A 23,315-nucleotide genomic window follows, 5' to 3' on the forward strand; every position below is an offset into this window, starting at 1 on the left:
TCTTATCTTGACCAGTTTTTATATAGGTAGCAATCACGCGACATTGATTCCTCCAGAACCAACTACGATAAGATAGGAATGAGATTTGCAAGGATGTAGTCGGGATCTAAAACTGGGATTGGCAGGGTGATGACAGGGGGGGGGTGGCCTTGAGTTTTGCCTGGCGGTCCATCCTGGTAACACTAACCCAGAATTTCCGAGGCGAGGATGGCTGCTCAGGTCCTACTTCATTCTAGACCCGCCCTCAGGCCAGTCCTCGCCAGACTCGCAGCCCTATCTTCCGTCAGAAACATGTCAATCCAGGTGAGGCACAGGTATGAGGCGCAAAGAGGTGGACGGACACAGGTGTGCTTGTGGGAGGCAGAGGGACGGCGGTGCATTGGCAAGCACAGTATGGCATTGCCGTACATTTAAGGATTTTATAACATTCTGTATAACAGTTATGAGGCATGTTCATAGTAAGTAGTAAGGAGATACGGGATTTTTAATTAAGGAGGAAATGTTGTGATAGAAGTGCGTGAAGGCGTGCATGAGGCAGGCACAGAACACCATTGCATTATGTAGGCATCGGAAAGGTGTAGGAAAGCTTTGCATAATGATTGCTATCAAGATGGTATTGCCAGTAAATTTTGACAATATGACCAAACTGTATTTCATGTATAAAATGTGGTGTTAGGTTAGGTTAAGTTTGTTTTGGCTTAGTTGGTGGAGGAAATTGAGACTAATTTCATATTTTCTAAACATGTTTAAGGAGACAAACGGTCATATTCGGCAAATAAAGGACCTGTTGTAGATTTCTACCATAATTTGAGACAATACAAGTTATTGTAATTTGTCCTGTAGTGTATGAATGTGACAAAAATATTATAAAGCAAATACAAACTTAAAGATAATCTGAATCCAATTTTAAACTTGCTGAATATTGTACAGGTTGGTGATGAGTTGCCTAGTGTAGATCTATATGAAGAGACCCCAGCCCATGCCGTCAACACGAGAGATCTGTGTGCAGGTCGCAAGGTACTTCTTTTTGCCGTGCCGGGAGCCTTCACCCCAGGCTGCTCCAAGGTGAGGTGCCATATATATGCCATGTCCAGTACTGATCAATAAATGAAACAAGTGTTGCATGCTTTCTTTGGAAGGTGAATCAGACCAGATGTAAATAGAGTCTTGATTTTATCTTTTTAAGTGATGAATTTCAGTATATAATGTATTATCTTTTTTTTTTCATATTGGAAATGGGAATTTTATTCATGCTTCAATTAAGGAAATGTGGGATATTATATACTGTAATAATTCAATGCTACTTTCTTTGTCAATGTGTCATTACATTAATACTTTTTTTTTTTCTTTCCATTGTCAAACCGAAGTTATTGTTTTCAAGGAGGAGGATTGTCATCAGCTTTTGTTATCTAACATAAGTCCATTTTTATGATATAAAGATAAACATACTGAATGAAGGTTATAGTTTTTTATGAACTTGAATTAAATAGATTTCAATTTTTTTTTAAATCACGTAGATGACTTCATATGTTGTTACATTTAATTTGTGGGTATATAACAGTAAACAGTGGCTTGCATGATTCAATAGACATTTACGCTCTAGAAAATTCTCTGTTTCTCTACTCCTGCAATCTGGATACATTTTTAGCTCTTTTGGCTCGTCTATGATTTAAAAAACTTGAAATTAGATGTAGAACGGTGACTGCTTGCATGTGTATCAATTGGAACAGCATTTGTGGAGGATTGAAGTCTTGGGCTGGCTGGGTCCACAGCCTGCCATATGAGTTGCCAGTTATGCATTTGTTGCAGTGTTACTATGTTGGGCAAGCGACGATACTGACACACAGGGTGGAAGAAGCTTAGAGTCATTTTTATTTACTGTCAACAAAAGTGCAAATGAACAACTATGCATGTGATGGGACATGCCCAAGATTTTGTCAAATTTTAGAAAGTTGAGGGAAAAAAGTGGGCAAAAATGTACTTGTGTGATGGTAACTTTAGGTTTTCATGATGATCCATAAAACCGGTATGCTATAATGATGCATTGTTCTTGCTCATACTCTAAATCTACTATATGTGTTAAAAATTCAACATAGAACTTATTTTATGCAGGTATATTCATGAAACCTGCAAGTATTGATTATGTACAGTAAAATCTAAGTTAGACTAATTATGGGAGTGCCAATTTAATTTATATGAATCCAGCTCTGCATATGAATTCCCTGCACCATTCTGAATGTCCAGGTCACATACTTTGATCCCTTTTGCACTATCATGCAAATACCATTTGTAGACAGTTTCATTTCAAGAGATTTTCATGGTGCACTTTTCTCACTCTGTTTAGGTCCTTCCATCTTTTCAAAAGTGTCCAACTTATTCAATATCGAACTTGAAGTGGTCCAGCTTTGTGAGGTGTTATTATGTGTACTATGTAGGAAGTGTGAGGCGTTATTATATTTGCTATGTAGGAAGTAAGTGAAGGTTCTGAGAAAATTGTAACTGCTTGAGAAATGTTTCCTACTTTACAGAAATCATATTTAGGAAAAGAGTAAAATTGATAAACCAATATGCCTAATATACAAGTCTTTACTGTCATAAATGATAGCAGGATCAATTTTCGAAAAATTGAGAAAAATTATCATGCAGAAATACTATTATTTTCAGAGTATGCTTCTGTGAAACATTTGTATTGTTATCTTCCATATTGTTCAACATTCTACAATCAGCAGCTGTATTTGCAAAATGTCTCATGTACTGATTTTTTTGCATTATTTTAATCCTACAGACCCACTTGCCAGGATATATCAAACAAGCAGACAGCATCAAAGCAAAAGGGATTCAAGAAATTGCTTGTGTGGCAGTCAATGATCCATTTGTATTGACAGCCTGGGGGGAGAGACACAATGTTGGGGACAAGGTGAGGACTGCTTCCCTAACTCACAGTCTTCATCTGTAGCCTCTCCCGTATTTAGTAATAGATAGTATAGTTGAAGTAGTTGTACCAACAGCAAGAACTGCCATGGTTGTAAAAATAGCAGCAGAAGGACATAGTAGTAGTAGTAAAAGTCTGAATAAGTAGTGATTACAATTATCATTATTATAGTGGTATTTTAAGGTCGTGATCAACACATGTGCCACAGAATCATAGTTTAAATGTAAGAGAGAGAGAGAGAGAGACTCCTTGGAAACCCTTGTTTAGTAAGGAAAAATAAGCAGGAACTAGATCAAATTATGGCCATACAATTAACCTGGAGAAGTAATCTAGTATGTATATACTATGTGTACATGTATGGCCGTGCAAGAACACTGAAAAATCTGTGCCACTTAACAGCCTCATTCTGTAGGAACAAAGTAAAATTGTATTTAGAGAAGGCTTATTGTAATTGCTCGCCAACCTTTTTAAGTATTTTTCACCCAGCATAGTTTGAGCAGTTTAGATACCCACTCAGGTAAAGTCAAGAATTATTGCTATTTTGATTCTACTAAATTGAAATACTTAATGGCTACCATCTTTCAACAGATTCGTATGCTGGCAGACACAAATGGAGAGTTCACCAAAGCTGTGGGCTTGGATCAGGATCTAGCAGTACTAGGAGGCCTTAGATCAAAGAGATACTCTATGTTAGTTGAAGATGGCCGAGTGTTACAGCTCAATGTGGAGCCAGATGGAAAGGGTCTGTCTTGCTCCCTTGCTGAGAACACAATGTCCAAGCTGTAAATGCCTGATCTACATGACTGGAGCAGCTTCATTCTTCTAGATTCTTCTGTACCTCTACTCTCGTAAAGTCAGATTACATAATCATCTGAGGAAACAATTTTTGAGAGTCTTAAGTGTTGTATATCACTTGTTTACCTCTGAACAGTAGGTTTGTATATAGACATTGATCGTAATATTTTAGTATTACTCTACTGTTGATGGATAGTGATTTTTCGTACATATATCATTATGCATTCAAGTAGATTACTACATAAGCACTGATTAGTCTTTTCAACAAATCATTTCACAGGTCATAATTGTATAATTGTTTCAGGATCTTATTGTTTATTTAGTTAATCTAACATGAAAATAATCCATTGTTAAGAAAGGCCTGTGTATGGCATTATTGTTTGTATTCATTGTCAAAACACGGGTGCCTTAGATAGGAAAGTAAAAGTGTAGAACTGTGGTAGTGCCAAATTAGATGATGTTTTCTCACATGGAGTTGAAGAACAAAAGGTGCATATGAAAATAGTTATTAGAATGGCTGTGACATGCATTATGTTCTACCATATTGTTGGGAATGTGGGAGGAGGTTTTCACTTAGGAAAGAGTATGTGTTGGTTATTTTCCTTTCAGAACCTAATATGGGTTTAACAAGAGAATTCTTACAAGCTGTCACATTCAAAACAAAAATTCTCCCTCCTTACTCTTATTTGTGTTTGTGAGTATAGGAATACTTCCATTCTTTCTGAGTTTGTATTACACCAGGACTAGTCTCAGTATGGCACTCTTGATTTTTTTTTTTTTTTTTTTCCATGTTTTAAAGATCAGGAAATATATGCCATTGATTGGTACAAAGTCCTTGTACTGTGTGATCATTTTAAGTAAATTTGTTGCTCAATAAAAAATGTGCATTAAGTTCTTGTATATACTGGCAAAAATTTTCTCCTATTGGAATATATGTTTTGTTAGCACACTCAATAAACAGACAGAAAATTTGTGTGTCATGCTTGTAGCTGTGAATGTTATGCAGGTAATAAACAGAACTCTGTTTCTTTGATGATGAGCACAGTAGAATGCTACTTGACAAGGCTACATAAATGAGATGTGCACAGTATATTGTGAAATTGCTGATGGTTCAAGAGGATGGGGAGTCTGAAAATGTAGCAAGAATGAAGCATAGACTAGACATATGATTAGGAGAAACTATTCCTTGATCACAAAAGAAATATATAGTGGAACAACTAAAAACAAGATGAAATTGCAGGATTACCAAATTGAAGGTAGCTGCTAGCAGTCTTCCCACAAGCTTTTGTTGACGTAGGTACACCAGTGTCTTTCCCAGATGTATCATTATGTATATCAGCATCATAGGGGTGATACTCTTTACCCTGTTTGTGTAGTCCTTCAAGTACTAGATTATTCTTTCCAACAGCAAAACCTGAAGGTAAACTGCATCAACTCATCTATCCTTCTCTTGCACTCCATCTATTACTCTGGTGTAGAAGCTCACTAGATTTGTAATACAAGAGATCTTCCTTTCCTGAATCAACATTGTTTTTCAGTAATTGGCTTTTCATCTTTTAAGTATTGTACCCATCTATCTTTAATTACTATCTCGCAAAGCTTGCTTACTATATTTGTTATTGACAGTAGTATATAATTCAATGGTTCTGTTTTATTTATCCTTTTCTATATTGGCACTATGTTAGCTCTTTTCCATTCCTTTGGTATTTTTCCCCTTTCAGTGAGCTGTTAATTATCAAAAATAAATTTGTCCATTTGTTTTCTTCATTATGCCATCTTTTTGTCTAATTTTCCATTTATGTATCTGTAGAAGAATGGATTCTGTCTTGCATTTCCTTATTTGTATCTAACTTGCAAAATTTTTCTCTTCTCTTATTATACTATATTCATTCCTTGCCTTTCTGTATTCTTCTCTAGTATTTTTGTATAGTTGTGTCATCATTTTCTTGCATGTCCTGTCTTTTTTTTTTTTTTTTTTTTCTTGCTTGTTTGTCTCTATCAGCTAGCATTATACTATCCATGCTTCCCATTTTTCACTTCAAAACGTGACACAAATTGTTACATCTCTTCTCTATACATGCTTAAATATATAGCAGATATTCTCTCCTTACTTAAGCTTCAAATTAAATTTACTAAGTTGTATAAAGTTCGCCTTAGCATAGTTCCATCTCCCATTTATGTAATATTCTTTCCTATGTACCATTTTTTCGTTCAGTAATACCTGTGTTCTTACTGTCACATGATCACTTTTCTCCAATGGATTATGATTGTTTCTTTTCCTCTGCATCTTGAAGTTTCGTTGAAGTTCGTACATCCAGTGTCTCGTTGTATTCATCATCATAGTTTGCAAAAGTTCTTCACTGACGTGACTTTTTTTTTTTTTTTTTATCCTTTTCTAGCTAATAAGTTTAGTCGCCGACTAGGAGCACTGTTATTTTTCCTCATAATTTCCTTCATATTTCTTGTTTCTATTTGCATAATATTGCATTGGTCTCCCATGCATTACCTAGCGTTTTAATCGGGTATTATTTTACGCGTACACGTCACAATTTCTTTCCTTTTTATACTTCCTTTGAGATTAATCACAATACTCGAAGTTTCTGCCATTCCATCATCATCAGGAGGTGGCCGGGATGACCTGCCCTCCCTGCATACATTGCTACAACAATAAAGTTATCATTCAATCAATCATATTCTACTTCGTGGGTGAATGTAACATAACATAACATAAATTATAGGATAACAAAGGGCCACCAGGGTCCATCTAGGTTATCCTGTATCAGTCGCACAGCGACCTCGTCATCAGTACTTAAAGATACACTTACAAGTACACAATACATTATATACTAATTCTAAATATTTGACCCATTAACAGGGTAAGTCCTGCAGCGAAATCCTCTACAATTTGTGGTCCCCATACATGGGGATCATGTCTTATTTAACTATAGTAAATTTCTTATAAAAACTATCATGCAGTGCTATACATAATTATAAATCTAATAAATTTAAGTGCTTATCTAATCTGTTTTTAAACATTGTCAAACTAGTGCTATTTACAACCGTCTCTGGCAATGCATTCCAGAAGTCTACCACTCTATGACTAAAGAAATATTTTCTTATATCTAACCTGCAGCCTTGCTTTCTAATCTTCCTGTAAGGGAGAGGGGAAGGAAGGAAAAAATTATCAGTCAATCCTGTCCACTATCATCATCATCATCATCATATATCATTATAATTTATTCGAAGTTATCATCATCATCATCATCATTACGTGTAGGATCACCATTATTATCATAATTTATAAAATAATGTATCCTTATCTAATCGTTTCAGTCAACTGATTCCTAACTGAACTTCCTGATATATATATATATATATATATATATATATATATATATATATATATATATATATATATATATATATATATATATATATATATATATATATATATATATATATATATATATATATATATATATATATATATATATATATATATATATATATATATATATATATATATATATATATATATATATATATATATATATATATATATATATATAATTTTTCTATTTATGCACATGTGTTTATTTTTTCTTATTTATTAATTTATATCTTGATAAGAATTTTTTCTCCTCTATTTATTTACTTTGAGAGGAAGCAGAGGATAACGGGCCGCGGCAAGTGGTAGTGGAGTACAGCGGATCATCATGTCGGACGCCGAAGATGATTTTATGTGTGATGACGAGGAGGAGTACGACCTGGTAAGTGACAGGCGCTGCGAGAATGATAAAGGACGACAATGTGACATTATGGTGGTCGTGATAAAAGTGATGAAGGTTTGCAGGGTGAAGGAGAGCAGGGGCTTCCCTGGCACATACCACCCTTACCCTCCTACCCTCGCAACTCTGGCTTGTAAGAACTTCAGGATTATTAAACTAACTCTATCCTACTCATCTCAAGAAAGTGACTATATATTTCTTGATAGAATTTATGATGGAGCAATCAAAGTAAAGTAAGACCCAACCGAGCCTTCAATCTTCTAACCAAGCCCTCACATGAAAACACTTGTTATTTCCGTATAGAGATATGGCTATTATCAAAATAAAACTTGCTTACTAATATGGAGACAGTGGCTACTTATTTCTGGGCCAAATATAGGATTATTATTAGTAGTATTTTCAATGTCTAAATCATGATCTACAAAAAGGGGTTTGGAATTAAATTAATGAAAAATAATCTAGTCCTAACCTAACCAAGTAATTGAGAGAGTAGCTTTTTTTGGGGGGCTAGTTTTCTGATGTGGGTTGTGTTTTCTAGTGAGACTTGTAGTGAATTGATTGATGTTCTACATAATTTCTATTGCAAATGGTTAGTTTTAATGTGACTTTTCAGCTTACTCCTAATGATCTTGGGGAACCTGTGGGTTTTTGGGTGGGAAGCATTAAATCATGATTATAATGTTGGGTTTATTTCGTAACCCTTCAATGATCCAGAGGGACGCAGCTGTCCCACGGCTTGGAGAATATATTGTTGAATTTTGTTGGTAACCCTTGATTGTTCGCAACACTGCTCACCAATAACACAATAATGTTTATGATAGCTACTACCATCAATGGTGTAATTTATCTATGTTCAGAGATTTTCTGGTGTGATTTTGTTGACTTCTGACTTCTGCAACATACATTACTCAATTTAATGCTCCCCACTCAAAAACCCTGATTTCTCACAGATCCTTTAAGATCATTGGGGATGAGAGATAGATATAAGTTGATGAGAATCATAACTTGAAAACTATCCATTTGTGATGGAAATGATGTAGGACATCAATAATAATCCACATAAGAAAATAGTTTGTTGGGTGTAACTTTTAATTGACTTTATTTTTCAGCAAAAATATGTTTTTCAAATCATGATCTACAGAATGTAGGAATGAGTGACGAATTAAAGAGCAGAATTTCTATAGGCCTAACTTAGCCTTCTCCTGCGATGAAAATCGTAATGTTATTTTAATATGGGCTTTCTCCATCCCTTGCTGCAGTTCACTCCAAGTATTTAGTGTATGGGCATGAATAGCTTTGGTAGAATGGTGACTTTGCATATTTTACTGATTTTACCAACAAATCAACACAGAATGACTTGGCTGTGGTGGCGATTCGGGAAAGAAACTTGTGCAGACTTTACAATTAGATGAAGTGAAGCAACAAACAAAATGTGTCATGGTGCATCACAGTGACGCTTTCAGGCAAGCAGAGAGCAGAGGTCATGTGAAAACAAAGGTTTTATTATGCAATTTGGAAGTAAACTCACTTCATAACACCTTTGTCTCTCTTAACCTCCATCCTTACAATGAGCACTGCACACAGGCCAACATGAACTTGACTGTAACAATGCATGATGTGGTTGTCATTTGTAGGTGGGCTTGGTCCATGAATTAACTTTAAGAATATTTTTAAAATTTAATATTTATAGGTGGCTGAATGTTAAAGTCATGGAACTTCTATTAAGAAAATGTATGTACGTAAAGTTGAAGATTACATTCAGGTGTTCTTGTACAGGAATACTCTGAGGACAGCAACAGTGAACCAGACGTTGACCTTGAAAACCAGTACTACAATAGCAAGGCCTTGAAAGAGGATGATCCCCGGGCAGCCCTCACCTCTTTCCAGCGTGTCCTGGACCTGGAGGCTGGAGACAAAGGAGAATGGGGCTTCAAGGCTCTCAAGCAGATGATCAAGATAAATTTCCGATTGGTAAGAAATTAGATCTTCATTATTATGATTATTAAGATTTTGATATGGCTCATATTTCCATGCTTTAGTCTTGTTTACTAATGGAAAGCCAGGTTGTATGGTCTATAGCAGCCTCCATGTACAAGCTGAGATCTCTTTTAAAGTTTTTCTAGACTACTTGATTCAAGACTCTCTAAAGCTTTAAGATTTCTCTAAAAGCTATCAGCTACATTTCAATCTTTAACTTTTATTGAGAATCACTTTCCACCATTTTCTCAGCATGTCTAAATTGCTTAATTTTACATATAGTTGACTATCAAAAATCTGGCAATTGATATTCCAGAAACATCAGTTTTCTGGCAGTACTGTTAAAATGCCTTTTTGAATTTACTGCAGTGGCCTGCCATTGTTGCCATTGTTTTGTAGAGGCATGTGTTTAGTACTGCTTACAACAGCTGATAGGCATTTCTTCTTATTTGATCATTTATTTGCTGTTATAGACCCATTATGGATTCAGCAAAGAAAAGAAGTATAAAATGCAAACATCGTGCATTTTTTTATTACAGAGAAACTAGAAGTGCTAAAAATAATGTATTTATTTTTCATTTCATGTTTAATTTTCTTCTTTAAGGCACAGTACAGGTTGTGCATTTCTATTAAATATATACAGCATATACAGGCTTGCCACTACCGGACCACAGAAAATGCCGGACTACAGGTGGTCCTTAAGTACCACAGAATACTGCCCCCCACCCCATTCATGATTTTACAAACATAAAATGATCCCCAACTGTTTTTATAATTAATTTAACAATGAATATCAGTAGTGATGTGTAAATGATGTCCTTCTTTGATACAATAAAGTATTATTATAGATAACTGCTGGGAGTTGTACATTCAATTTTTTCCAATTCAAGCAAACCTTGCCTCATGCAGGCTGCACGTGTCAGGCTGGTACAGCATATTATACATATACGTAAAAAAACAGGTAGTCCTCAGGTCCTGAGGGTGGCAGTTTTATTGTAGTCAACTGTATCACCATCCCATTGATATGTTCAACTCCTTTCCTATAGTTTGCCACCTGTTGTCTTCCTCAAGATGTATTGTTCACTGCACTATACATAAATCCTTTTATTTTCCTCATTTCTGTCCATTTTGGTTTGCAAACATCTTGCTTTGATGCCAGGTAGTACCGTTAGCACACAGCATTACACTCCGTATGCAGGGCATGTGTAGGTATCCTCTCTTGAATTTAAGACTCCTTTCCATGCTAAGAAACATACCTTTTTTTTTTTTTTCATATATATATATATATATATATATATATATATATATATATATATATATATATATATATATATATATATATACAAGCTTTTACTCTGCCTTATGCGCTAATAATATCTCCTAACTACAAGGATTCCTATATACATTCAAAAGATATTTGCAAGTATGCATGAACCTTTCAGAGCAAAGTGGCTTCATTGACCTACAGTCAGTACATACTTCTGCAGAAAGAGATGAAATTATTGTTTGATAGCTTTTGATATGTTTTTTATTGTCTTTTTTTTTTATTTTCAGGGGAACTATGAGGAGATGATGTCAAGGTATAAGCATCTACTCACCTACATAAAATCTGCTGTGACTCGTAATTACAGTGAGAAGTCAATAAACTCCATATTGGATTACATCTCCACATCAAAGAATGTTAGTATTAAAGCAATGGGTAGAAAAGAGGATTGGACTCAGTAATTTAAGAGTTACATATGAAAATAGCCACTATAATCAAAACCATGAGTAATATTTTTATTTCCCATTAGTTCTGATATTGTCATTTTGTTCTCAGAATGCTGCATGAGAGAATCTATTGAAATTACAATTCTGTTATATCATCTTTGTTGTAGATTTCAAACCTATTGGGCATAAAATATAGCATAAAAATTACTTTTCTCATAAAATGTCATTGTCTTTTTTTAGATAAAATTAAAGAAACCTATTTATTATCACACCATAGCCATGTGCCTGGTAGTTGTAGTGGAGATGGCCATTCATCTCAATGTATGCCTTCAACACAAGTCATGTTGCAGATGGAACTTCTACAAGATTTTTACGAGACAACACTAGAAGCTCTGAAGGATGCAAAAAATGACCGTTTGTGGTTCAAAACAAACACCAAGTTAGGCAAGCTGTATTTTGACCGGGAGGACTATACTAGACTCTCCAAGATCTTAAAACAGCTCCATCAGTCATGTCAGGTAAGTAGTGGATAAGGTAGTGGGATCGGGCAAACATCCACACGTAGGTTTGAATCCCACCACATAGTGCTTTGAAGCTGTGCCATTTGTCAAGTGGTTTGGTTATCATGTCACCATGATACCCAAGTTCTAGGTGGTTACATCAAAGATGTGCTTGGATGGTGATATGGGCCCTAATATGGGTACCACTGTATATAAAATTCCCCGTGCCACTAATGGGCGAAAGCTGAACAGCGCTTCCCACATGTACTCTTCAAGTATACTTACAGGCGCTAGAGATCTTTTTTTTTTTTTTTTTTGGTGGGCTTCAGATTTGTATATAGATCAACAGTTATGCTTAATGCTCCTTTCCTTTACAGACTGATGAAGGTGAAGATGACTTGAAAAAAGGAACCCAACTTCTAGAGATCTATGCTCTGGAAATTCAAATGTACACAGCACAGAAGAATAACAAAAAATTGAAAGTGAGTAGTATAGTAAAAAGTTCTTCATTTGATTTCTGTACAAGAGATGTCTGTTGTGGTGACATTACCTGCATCAGCACACACACACACACTACATACTGCGTAGTGTAGTGGTTAGCACGCTCGAGTCACAGTCGAGAGGGCCGGGTTCGAGTCCCAGGGCGGCGAGGCAAATGGGCAAGCCTCTTAATGTGTGGCCCCTGTTCACCTAGCAGTAAATAGGTACGGGATGTAACTCGAGGGGTTGTGGCCTTGATTTCTCGGTGTGTGGAGTGTGTTGTGTGGTCTCAGTCGTACCCGAAGATTGGTCTATGAGCTCTGAGCTCGCTTAGTAATGGGGAAGACTGGCTGGGTGACCAGCAGGTGACTGAGGTGAATCTCACACACACACACACACACACACACACATGACAAACAGAGAGACCATCACTAAATTAGTTAAGGGAAATAGGGTATATGAAACCCCAGAAGAAATAAGTGAACTTATGAATGAGAGCTTTAAATTAGTATATAATGAAGAGGGAGAGCTCATAGAGCCAAGCAACCAAAAGACACAGGAAGGATTAAGAAATGTGGTGCAAAAACAAAATTAGAGTACTACTAGAGAAGGTGGAAGTAAGAAGGGCAATGGGGCCAGATATATTGTCAGGATGGACAATGAGAGAATGTAGAGAACAACTGGTGGAACTAATTTGCGATGCAATCAACAACTCTAATGGAAGGGAAGGTACCAAAGGAATGGAAAAGAGCAAATATAATCTTGATATACAAAGGATGAGAAAAGACTGAGCCCCTAAATTATAGACTAGTGTCACTAACCAATATTGTGGAAAAGAACTGTGAAATTGTTATTAAAGAAAAAAATGATTAGGATATCTGAAGGGAAATTAAATAGTTAATAACTCCTAATTTGGATTAGAAAAAGGAAGATCATGCATCACAAATTTACCATGCTTTTACAAGAGTAGTAGATAAAAGTACAAGGGAGAGATGGATGGGTATCTAGATATTAAGAAAGCTTCTGACAGAGTACCACATAAAAGACTCCTATGGAAAATAGAACACATGGAAGGAATAAAGGGAATTATCTTAAATTGGATGACAGACTACTTAACAGATTGGGAAATGACAATGATAAGATACACCCCATCAAGGTGGAGCACAGTTACCAGTGGCGTACTACAGGTGCTGACACCAATTATGTTACAAGTATATATTAATGATATACAAGAAGGTTTGAGTAGCTACATACCATATTTTATGGCTTACAAGATGCACTTTTTTTCCTAAAAAATATCCTGAAAAGTACTAGTGCGTCTTCCAAGACAAATGTTGTATTGTAAGGCAACACCCAACCTCAAGTGAGCTTGGACACTTGACCGATAGCAACCTGGATTTGTATGTTGAGTCATTACATTATGATGTTAGCTTCAGTACTATTTAATTCAGCCTTTTATATTATGTAAACTCAGTACTTAGGTGTTACAAGTACAGGCAACCCCCGTTTAACGAAGGGGTTACGTTCCTAAAAAACACTTCGTTAAGCGAAACTTCGTTAAGCGAACCAATTATAACAAGTTTAACCCCTGATTTGAACTTCCATTGAGAGTAAGCAAAGCGAGAGTGCATCATAGTACAGTAAAAGGTTTAATGAAAGTAGAAATTATGAAGTTAAACATTTAGGTAGTTTAATTTAAGTCATTATAATGTACACTAATGTATGTATGTACGTAACTTTATAATGTTGATGATCTTAACTTTATGAAGGGAGGGAGAGTGAAATGGGAAATACACTAACCGGCAACCTGTGGAATGTAAACAAAGTGCGCATCATGGTACTGCATACAAAACTTATGTACCACATTTCCACAAGGCTTTCCATTTTATCCATTGTAGAGTCACGAGTTCTGGTGGTTCTTTTAGCTTGCAAGGAAGATGAGGTCTCACTAGCCTTCTTAATAGAGTCTCTTGACTTGAAAATAGTAGACAGTAGATGGAGTCAAGCCATGGTGGAAGCAATGTTATTAGTTTTCTGGCCTTTCTCTTGTCTGTGAATAATACCCAGCTTCACTTCGAGAGTAAGACACTTCCTGGTCTTCTTAGGAACGTTAGGCCACATTGCAGGGCGTTTTGGTGGTAAGTTGAACTAAGGAAGATGAGCTGCTGGTGACGCTGTTATGTTTTGACTGAGCAGTGAGTGGTGCGTGTGATCTTGATCTTGATCTTGATGCTACAGGTGACACAGAATTTCTTCTTAGTCAGGCCTTTGTATCAGCAGAGCCTGTGTTGTCCACAAGAGGCTTGATCTTGATCTTTATTCTACAAGTGTCTCAGGATTTCTCCTGAGGCAGGCCTTAGTACCAGCAGCTCCTGATGTATTCAAAAGCCTGTCAGCTTGCATGATACGGTAGGGCTTTCAAATTTGGAAAAAAAATTACCTGGATAAAACTTCGTTAAAGCGAGTTTTGTGTTCGTTAAACGAGCAGATGGTTGTAAAACGAAACCTTCGTTATAGCGAAATTTTGTGTGTGAACCTTCGTTAAACAGGGGTTGCCTGTATTTCCAATACATGCCGTCGCCCGCCACTAAAACAAGAAGAGATGGACTGTTTCACCGTGTATAGGTGTTTCTATTTACATAGTTGTAAATTTGTGGTCTTGCAAGCCATAAAATACGGAAAATTTGTTTGCAGAGGATGCAAAACTTTTGAGAGTAATAAGGAACATTAGAGACTGTATGGGATTGGAGTTGACAAGATAATGGAACCAAAAGTAGTAATTATAATTTAATACCAGGAAATGCCATGAAATGGAAACAGGTAAAAGTAATAGAAGACCTACATGGGAATATAATAAGGGAGAAAAGGTTGTAATGAAAAGGAGTGAAGTGAAATATCTGGGAGTGATTATACAAGACACCCTGACTCCAGAAAGACACATAAACAAGACACTAACTAATGTCAGGGTGGTGTTCAATTACATGGATAAAAGTATGATGAAAAACATCATAACCACTATGATAAGACCTAGACTAGAAAATGCAGCAGTGGTATGGTCACCATATAGGCAGAAAGACATCAAGAAACTAGAGAGAATCCAAAGGACCATTACAAAAATGGTCCCAGAAATAAAGGATTTTTCCTATGAAGAAAGACTGAAGGAAATGGAACGACCAACTTTGAATGATAGACAGCTTGTGAGAGTGAGCCAAAGCCCAGGCTAGAGAGCTTGTGAGAGTGAGCCACAGCCCAGGCTAGAGAGCTTGTGAGAGTGAGCCACAGCCCAGGCTAGAGAGCTTGTGAGAGTGAGCCACAGCCCAGGCTAGAGAGCCTGAGAGTGAGCCACAGCCCAGGCTAGAGAGCTTGTGAGAGTGAGCCACAGCCCAGGCTAGAGAGCTTGTGAGAGTGAGCCACAGCCCAGGCTAGAGAGCCTGAGAGTGAGCCACAGCCCAGGCTAGAGAGCTTGTGAGAGTGAGCCACAGCCCAGGCTAGAGAGCTTGTGAGAGTGAGCCACAGCCCAGGCTAGAGAGCCTGAGAGTGAGCCACAGCCCAGGCTAGAGAGCTTGTGAGAGTGAGCCACAGCCCAGGCTAGAGAGCTTGTGAGAGTGAGCCACAGCCCAGGCTAGAGAGCTTGTGAGAGTGAGCCACAGCCCAGGCTAGAGAGCTTGTGAGAGTGAGCCACAGCCCAGGCTAGAGAGCCTGAGAGTGAGCCACAGCCCAGGCTAGAGAGCCTGAGAGTGAGCCACAGCCCAGGCTAAGAGCTTGTGAGAGTGAGCCACAGCCCAGGCTAGAGAGCTTGTGAGAGTGAGCCACAGCCCATGCTAGAGAGCCTGAGAGTAAGCCACAGCCCAGGCTAGAGAGCTTGTGAGAGTGAGCCACAGCCCAGGCTAGAGAGCTTGTGAGAGTGATCCACAGCCCAGGCTAGAGAGCCTGAGAGTGAGCTACAGCCCAGGCTAGAGAGCTTGTGAGAGTGAGCCACAGCCCAGGCTAGAGAGCCTGAGAGTAAGCCACAGCCTAGGCTAGAGAGCTTGTGAGAGTGAGCCACAGCCCAGGCTAGAGAGCTTGTGAGAGTGAGCCACAGCCCAGGCTAGAGAGCCTGAGAGTGAGCCACAGCCCAGGCTAGAGAGCTTGTGAGAGTGAGCCACAGCCCAGGCTAGAGAGCTTGTGAGAGTGAGCCACAGCCCAGGCTAGAGAGCCTGAGAGTGAGCCACAGCCCAGGCTAGAGAGCTTGTGAGAGTGAGCCACAGCCCAGGCTAGAGAGCTTGTGAGAGTGAGCCACAGCCCAGGCTAGAGAGCTTGTGAGAGTGAGCCACAGCCCAGGCTAGAGAGCCTGAGAGTGAGCCACAGCCCAGGCTAGAGAGCCTGAGAGTGAGCCACAGCCCAGGCTAAGAGCTTGTGAGAGTGAGCCACAGCCCAGGCTAGAGAGCTTGTGAGAGTGAGCCACAGCCCATGCTAGAGAGCCTGAGAGTGAGCCACAGCCCAGGCTAGAGAGCTTGTGAGAGTGAGCCACAGCCCAGGCTAGAGAGCTTGTGAGAGTGATCCACAGCCCAGGCTAGAGAGCCTGAGAGTGAGCTACAGCCCAGGCTAGAGAGCTTGTGAGAGTGAGCCACAGCCCAGGCTAGAGAGCCTGAGAGTGCCACAGCCCAGGCTAGAGAGCTTGTGAGAGTGAGCCACAGCCCAGGCTAGAGAGCTTGTGAGAGTGATCCACAGCCCAGGCTAGAGAGCCTGAGAGTGAGCCACAGCCCAGGCTAGAGAGCTTGTGAGTGAGCCACAGCCCAGGCTAGAGAGCTTGTGAGAGTGATCCACAGCCCAGGCTAGAGAGCCTGAGAGTGAGCCACAGCCCAGGCTAGAGAGCTTGTGAGAGTGAGCCACAGCCCAGGCTAGAGAGCCTGAGAGTAAGCCACAGCCCAGGCTAGAGAGCTTGTGAGAGTGAGCCACAGCCCAGGCTAGAGAGCTTGTGAGAGTGATCCACAGCCCAGGCTAGAGAGCCTGAGAGTGAGCCACAGCCCAGGCTAGAGAGCTTGTGAGTGAGCCACAGCCCAGGCTAGAGAGCTTGTGAGAGTGATCCACAGCCCAGGCTAGAGAGCCTGAGAGTGAGCTACAGCCCAGGCTAGAGAGCTTGAGAGTGAGCCACAGCCCAGGCTAGAGAGCTTGTGAGTGAGCCACAGCCCAGGCTAGAGAGCCTGAGAGTAAGCCACAGCCCAGGCTAGAGAGCTTGTGAGAGTGAGCCACAGCCCAGGCTAGAGAGCTTGTGAGAGTAAGCCACAGCCCAGGCTAGAGAGCTTGTGAGAGTGAGCCACAGCCCAGGCTAGAGAGCTTGTGAGAGTGATCCACAGCCCAGGCTAGAGAGCCTGAGAGTGAGCTACAGCCCAGGCTAGAGAGCTTGTGAGAGTGAGCCACAGCCCAGGCTAGAGAGCCTGAGAGTAAGCCACAGCCTAGGCTAGAGAGCTTGTGAGAGTGAGCCACAGCCCAGGCTAGAGAGCTTGTGAGAGTGATCCACAGCCCAGGCTAGAGAGCCTGAGAGTGAGCCACAGCCCAGGCTAGAGAGCTTGTGAGAGTGAGCCACAGCCCAGGCTAGAGAGCTTGTGAGTGATCCACAGCCCAGGCTAGAGAGCTTGTGAGAGTGATCCACAACCCTGGCTGGAGAGCTTGTGAGAGTGAGCCACAGCCCAGGCTGGAGAGCTTGTAAGTGTGAAACACAGCACAGGCCAAAGAGCTTGTGAGTGTGAAACACAGCACAGGCCAAAGAGCTTGTGAGTGTGAGCCACAGCCCAGGCTAGAGAGCTTGTGAGTGTGAGCCACAGCAGAGGCTGTAGGAACTTAAGTAATTTCTCTTGCAAGTTCGCACAGTTGTATCGACAAATATGCATCAGATGTATGTACTGAAGTGCCTATTGACTCATTTCTGCCCGACAGGCATCGCTTGACTTATAAAGTATAACATATATCACATGATAAACAGTGACTTAGATTTTGTAATCTAAGGGCTATTTCTAAAATTACTGGCCTATATTTCATTCTCATATGTCCTGAAATTATGTTTGGCACAAATAAGTGCATGTGTGTTGATACAATAGATTTTTTTTTTTTTTTTTTTCCCAATTGAAATTTATAATCATTGCAAAGGATTATCTTGTTGAAGAAATGGTAATTTCCAAGATTAAATTACCAAAATCAAAGTTGGAAATGATTTTAAGACTTACCCATTTATTGTAGAAATGAAGTGTGCTTGGAGTGCTAATATAGACAAGTTTTATTTTATATTTGTTGACAGAATGGAAATATCTTGCTAATACTGCTCTTCTTTTTTTTTTTTTTTTCCAGGCCTTATATGAACAGTCACTTCACATAAAGTCTGCTATTCCTCATCCTCTTATTATGGGAGTTATAAGAGGTAAGTGTTTTTAGTTTCAAGATTTTGTTCAAGATAAAATCAATTGAAGTAGGATAATTATGTCTTACATTTTACTATTTCTATTGAATATATATTTTCATCTGCTTTGTGGTCACTTAGATAGTAAAGCTTCTAATTGTGAATTTTCTTTGGAATTCTATAGAATGTGGAGGAAAAATGCATCTTCGTGAAGGAGAATTTGAGAAAGCTCACACTGATTTCTTTGAGGCTTTCAAGAACTATGATGAATCTGGCAGCCCACGGCGAACTACATGTTTGAAGTATCTTGTTTTAGCAAACATGTAAGTCTTTCACAATTAATTTATCCTAATATTTATCCAGTGGTTTTTAGTCTCAAGATTAAGACTGCAGTGTTTCTTGTAAAACCAAGGTATTCAAATTTTCAGGTGCATTTGTATTTAGAACCAACAGGTTTGTATTAGTGCTCTATATTCCAGCTTATACTTCTCATTCAGACTCGTAGGCTAAAGAGGATTCTCTCTAACATTAAGGATAAAATGCAAAGTTGGAAAAATGTGCCATTCATGATCTCTGTTGGTATTTATAAAATCTTCCTTCCCTCTTCTTTCTTCTTTCATTTATTTTGCCTACCTATTTTCCAAATATATCCTATACTTAATTTGTTCTTTCCCTTGCATTTGTTCTCATATCTTTGTGGGGTCTGTGTTTATTTTTTGTTTAGTTATTTATATTGTTTTTACTCTTTTTTTCCATGACACTGCATTAATAGTTTATTACTTTTAGATTATAATAGAAATTACATATGGATTTACCTTAAAATTTTAGGTAAGATTTTTTTCTAAGTGTATTCTTAATCAACATAGCAGCATATCATAGATCACTCTGCATGAAAACTACATGTAATTTACACTCTGCTACCTTAAAATATTGTTTTCATATCTTTGCTGTGGGTACAGTATTACAGATGAGATCTTTCATTGGAATATAAAGTGTGAAATCTAAAGTGTTATTTACATCAGAATCTTAAGGTGTTATTTGAATTGTAATTTTTAAGATAATATATGGAAAATGTTGAGCAATGCCACTGATGTGTAGTGTTGGAAAAGGAAAACAATAACAATGGAGTTGTAATGTATTATTATGGACACAACTAGAATTGGAGCAGACTTTTTTTCTGATGTTTTGAAGATAGATATTTAGCTCTTTTGATTGCCAGTTTTGAATTATGTTTGCTAATTATCTTACAGTGGTATGATTGATTTGTTATCAGAATTCCAAACAGCATGGGGAGTGCATCACTGAGCATCTGTGCTGTGGTCCATATTACTGTGAAGCAAATATTGCCTTCATAATCTGTAACTTTTCCACTCATACTTAGGTATATGATAATCTAATATAACAATTTCTTTTGAATACTTAACATTGTCTTTGTTTTAGGTTAATGAAATCAGGTATCAATCCATTTGACTCTCAAGAAGCAAAACCCTACAAGAATGATCCAGAAATTTTAGCAATGACCAACCTTGTGGCAGCATACCAAAATGATGACATTAATGAGTTTGAAACCATCCTGAAGCAAAACCGAACAAATATAATGGATGATCCATTTATACGAGAACACATTGAAGGTTGGTAAACCTTTGCTTTTGCACATGGTTAAGCAAGGTTGGTGTTGGCAACATAAAAATCTTGCATCATTAACAAAATAGAAATTTACTTGTGATATTAATGTAGTTGAATACTATTTAGGATAACATGTAGATGGTACATCCAAGAATTGGAATATGATCCCATAGAAATATTATTAATTCCCTTTCTACTGTGGAGTGATACTGTATGTACTCTGTTTTAATTTCAGATCTCCTCAGGAATATTCGCACACAGGTCCTCATAAAATTGATTAAACCATATACAAGAATACACATACCATTCATCTCGAATGAACTTAACATTGATGCAACTGATGTAGAAGCCTTGCTTGTACAATGCATCTTAGATAAGTAAGTATAAGCAGTATGTTATTTTGTAATTGTTTTGTTATCTGAAAATAGGTTTTGGGCATTTCATGTATCCTTATACAATTGGATTGTGAATTAATTTGTACTTTATATATATATATATATATATATATATATATATATATATATATATATATATATATATATATATATATATATATATATATATATATACACACATATACCTCTCTCTCTCTCTCTCTCTCTCTCTCTCTCTCTCTCTCTCTCTCTCTCTCTCTCTCTCTCTCTCTCTCTCTCTCTCTCTCTCTCTCTCTCCATATTAATCCTGTATCATACATAATGGTGTGATGTGTTTTTTATTTATTTAACAGTACAATTGATGGACGGATTGACCAGGTAAATCAGGTGCTGGAATTGACGCGAGGAGCAGAGGGAGCTGCCCGGTATACAGCACTGGATCGGTGGACCAATCAGCTCCAATACTTGCAGTCTGTGATTGTCACCAAAATGAACTAATTTGTGACAGTCTGTGATTGTCACCAAATAGAATTAATTATATGGCAGGTTATGAGTAGATTACTACGTATGGACACTATGGAAATGTGAAATTTTATTGCCTCAAAATTGGAAATAATCTTGTTGGCTGATAAGCTCATGTTGATATATTAATTTTGGGAAATATCAAGAACAGATTTGTTAAAATTTCATGGAATTTTCTTATGTTTGCCTTATATAAACTTTTTTAAAGTGAAAATTTGTTACATTAAAATTGAAAACCTCTTACAGTATATGAGCACTATTCTATTGTGATAATATAACAATGTTTCACAGTAAAGAAAACAGTGAGACAAAAAAATTAGTGATAATTTTCCATATCTCCAAAATGGTAAGAATTATTGCACTGAACTGTGATTATAATACCTTTTCATTTTATTGATACCTTCAGAAAAGTAGTAAGGATGGCTACATACTACAGTGGAGTTTGAAAGAAATGCCACAGTATTTCCTGCATACTGTAAAAGGCAACAAAGTAATTCATTGAAGGTACTAGAAGCCCTCTCCAATTTTATACCAATTACACAAGGAGAAAAAAAAATGCTTTACTTCAAGAAATTGATAAGATACAGTAATATTGTAGAGTTAAAGCATGACTCACAAGGATTCTTAAGAATTGTAATCAAATTAAAGAAGCAAAGCTAAGGAAATTACTTTTCCGAAGATAATAGAATTTTTATCATTAATGATAGTTTTCTAAAATGTTTAGTGCATTAAAGAAAACCACATGATACCATACTAAAGCACAGGTTTTTCTCAATTTATGGATGTTCAGATTATAAGATTTTAAAATAACACAAAGTAAAAAAACCTAATAATTTTTTTTTCAAATTACGCAAATGATTTAAAATAACACAAAGTCAAGATACTTTGCTGGTAAGGCAAATCTTTGGAATCATGAGATTCCGTGAGATGTTTACTTGGACCGCCATATCATCATCACAGCTGATCACAGCACAGATGGTGCACCTTCAAGACAGTAAGGAAGGTCAGCATGTGCCGTCTTACTGTCAGTTAGACACTGTTACTATAGCAATGACGATCCTTTGTTTATTTCAACTGAAAGGTGCACAAAACTGTTATATATAGGATTTTTGCTGCAGAGACGCAGGGTGCATGTCTAATCTCTCTCTCGGATGCAAACATTCCAGGAATGGATTAATCTATTTTACATTGATTCCAATGGGGAAGATGGTTTTAGTTCATATATATGTATATATATATATATATATATATATATATATATATATATATATATATATATGACTGCTTGCCTTTGGAGATCATCGGAGTGACAATCACAGTAATGTGTGGTCTCTGGCTGGTTGGATCTGTGGCCTGCCAAAGTGAAATGCCAGTTATGCATTTCTGTTTTAATGTTGTTAACAAGCAAGGATAATGACACTGCCATACTTGAGAGAGAGAGAGAGAGGCCTTCTGCTGTGAATTGCTAAAAATGCATTTCTGTTTGAATGTTGTTGGGCAAGTGAGGATAATGAAATTTCCACACTGAGAGAGAGAGAGAGAGAGAGAGAGAGAGAGAGAGAGCGAGCGAGTGGGAAGTGCTGCAGCTTACCAAAGTGCAGACTGCAGACGAAAAAATAAAATCTCTCCATCACTTGATTTTTGTTTTCATTCACCAGTCTTTGGAGGTCTACATTTTCACATTTCTTTCTTCTTTTGACTGAGGGTAATTTAGTATGAAGTGGACTAGTTTTTCTTTTTGTAAATGATATAATGAGCAAGGTGTTTCATCAGCGTGGTGCCAGCTGCGGTGGCAAAAGCAAGGTAAACAAAACGATACAGCCTCCTCATATGCTCTCTCTCTCTCTCTCTCTCTCTCTCTCTCTCTCTCTCTCTCTCTCTCTCTCTCTCTCTCTCTCTCTCTCTCTCTCTCTCTCTCTCTCTCTCTCAGAAGTACTTGTTCATGTTGCATTAATGGTGGGGACCTGTGAAGTACCACACTTGGCAGTGTAACACTGCCCTGCTAAAATGTCATGTTTAGGATGGGGGGAACACTTTTCTACCGAGAACACACCATAATTTTTCCCTCAGTGACAATGTGGTACAAAAGTTAGTAGGATTTCAGAAGTAATTTCGGAAACACCAAGAATGAGAGAAAGAAAGACAGAGGCAGGGTAAGATATAGCAGCGTTAGAGAAAGAAGGTGGTCTATGCGAAGGTGGCAATGGTGTGGAGGTAGTCTACTCTGACTTTGATAAT

At 37.9% G+C, this 23,315-nt stretch overlaps 2 protein-coding genes across 2 annotated transcripts; both read left to right on the forward strand.

Annotated features, from left to right (window-relative positions):
• The first annotated feature begins 122 nt into the window (after window positions 1–122).
• On the forward strand, window positions 123–4,618 carry LOC123516464 (peroxiredoxin-5, mitochondrial-like). The gene is made up of 4 exons (XM_045275776.1): window positions 123–303; window positions 931–1,065; window positions 2,786–2,917; window positions 3,521–4,618. The coding sequence occupies exons 1-4, from the start codon at window positions 208–210 to the stop codon at window positions 3,716–3,718; spliced, it is 561 nt and encodes a 186-aa protein (XP_045131711.1). The 5' UTR covers window positions 123–207; the 3' UTR covers window positions 3,719–4,618.
• Window positions 4,619–7,399: 2,781 nt separating this feature from the next.
• LOC123516970 (COP9 signalosome complex subunit 2) lies at window positions 7,400–21,393 on the forward strand. The gene is made up of 10 exons (XM_045276769.1): window positions 7,400–7,497; window positions 9,292–9,486; window positions 11,047–11,172; window positions 11,553–11,720; window positions 12,080–12,184; window positions 18,507–18,576; window positions 18,740–18,878; window positions 19,996–20,186; window positions 20,417–20,558; window positions 20,909–21,393. Exons 1-10 carry the CDS (start codon window positions 7,444–7,446, stop codon window positions 21,051–21,053), a joined length of 1,335 nt encoding a protein of 444 aa, XP_045132704.1. The 5' UTR covers window positions 7,400–7,443; the 3' UTR covers window positions 21,054–21,393.
• The last annotated feature ends 1,922 nt before the right edge of the window (window positions 21,394–23,315 follow it).

Source organism: Portunus trituberculatus, chromosome 41, assembly GCF_017591435.1.
Source record: "Portunus trituberculatus isolate SZX2019 chromosome 41, ASM1759143v1, whole genome shotgun sequence".
Lineage (NCBI taxonomy): Eukaryota > Metazoa > Arthropoda > Malacostraca > Decapoda > Portunidae > Portunus > Portunus trituberculatus.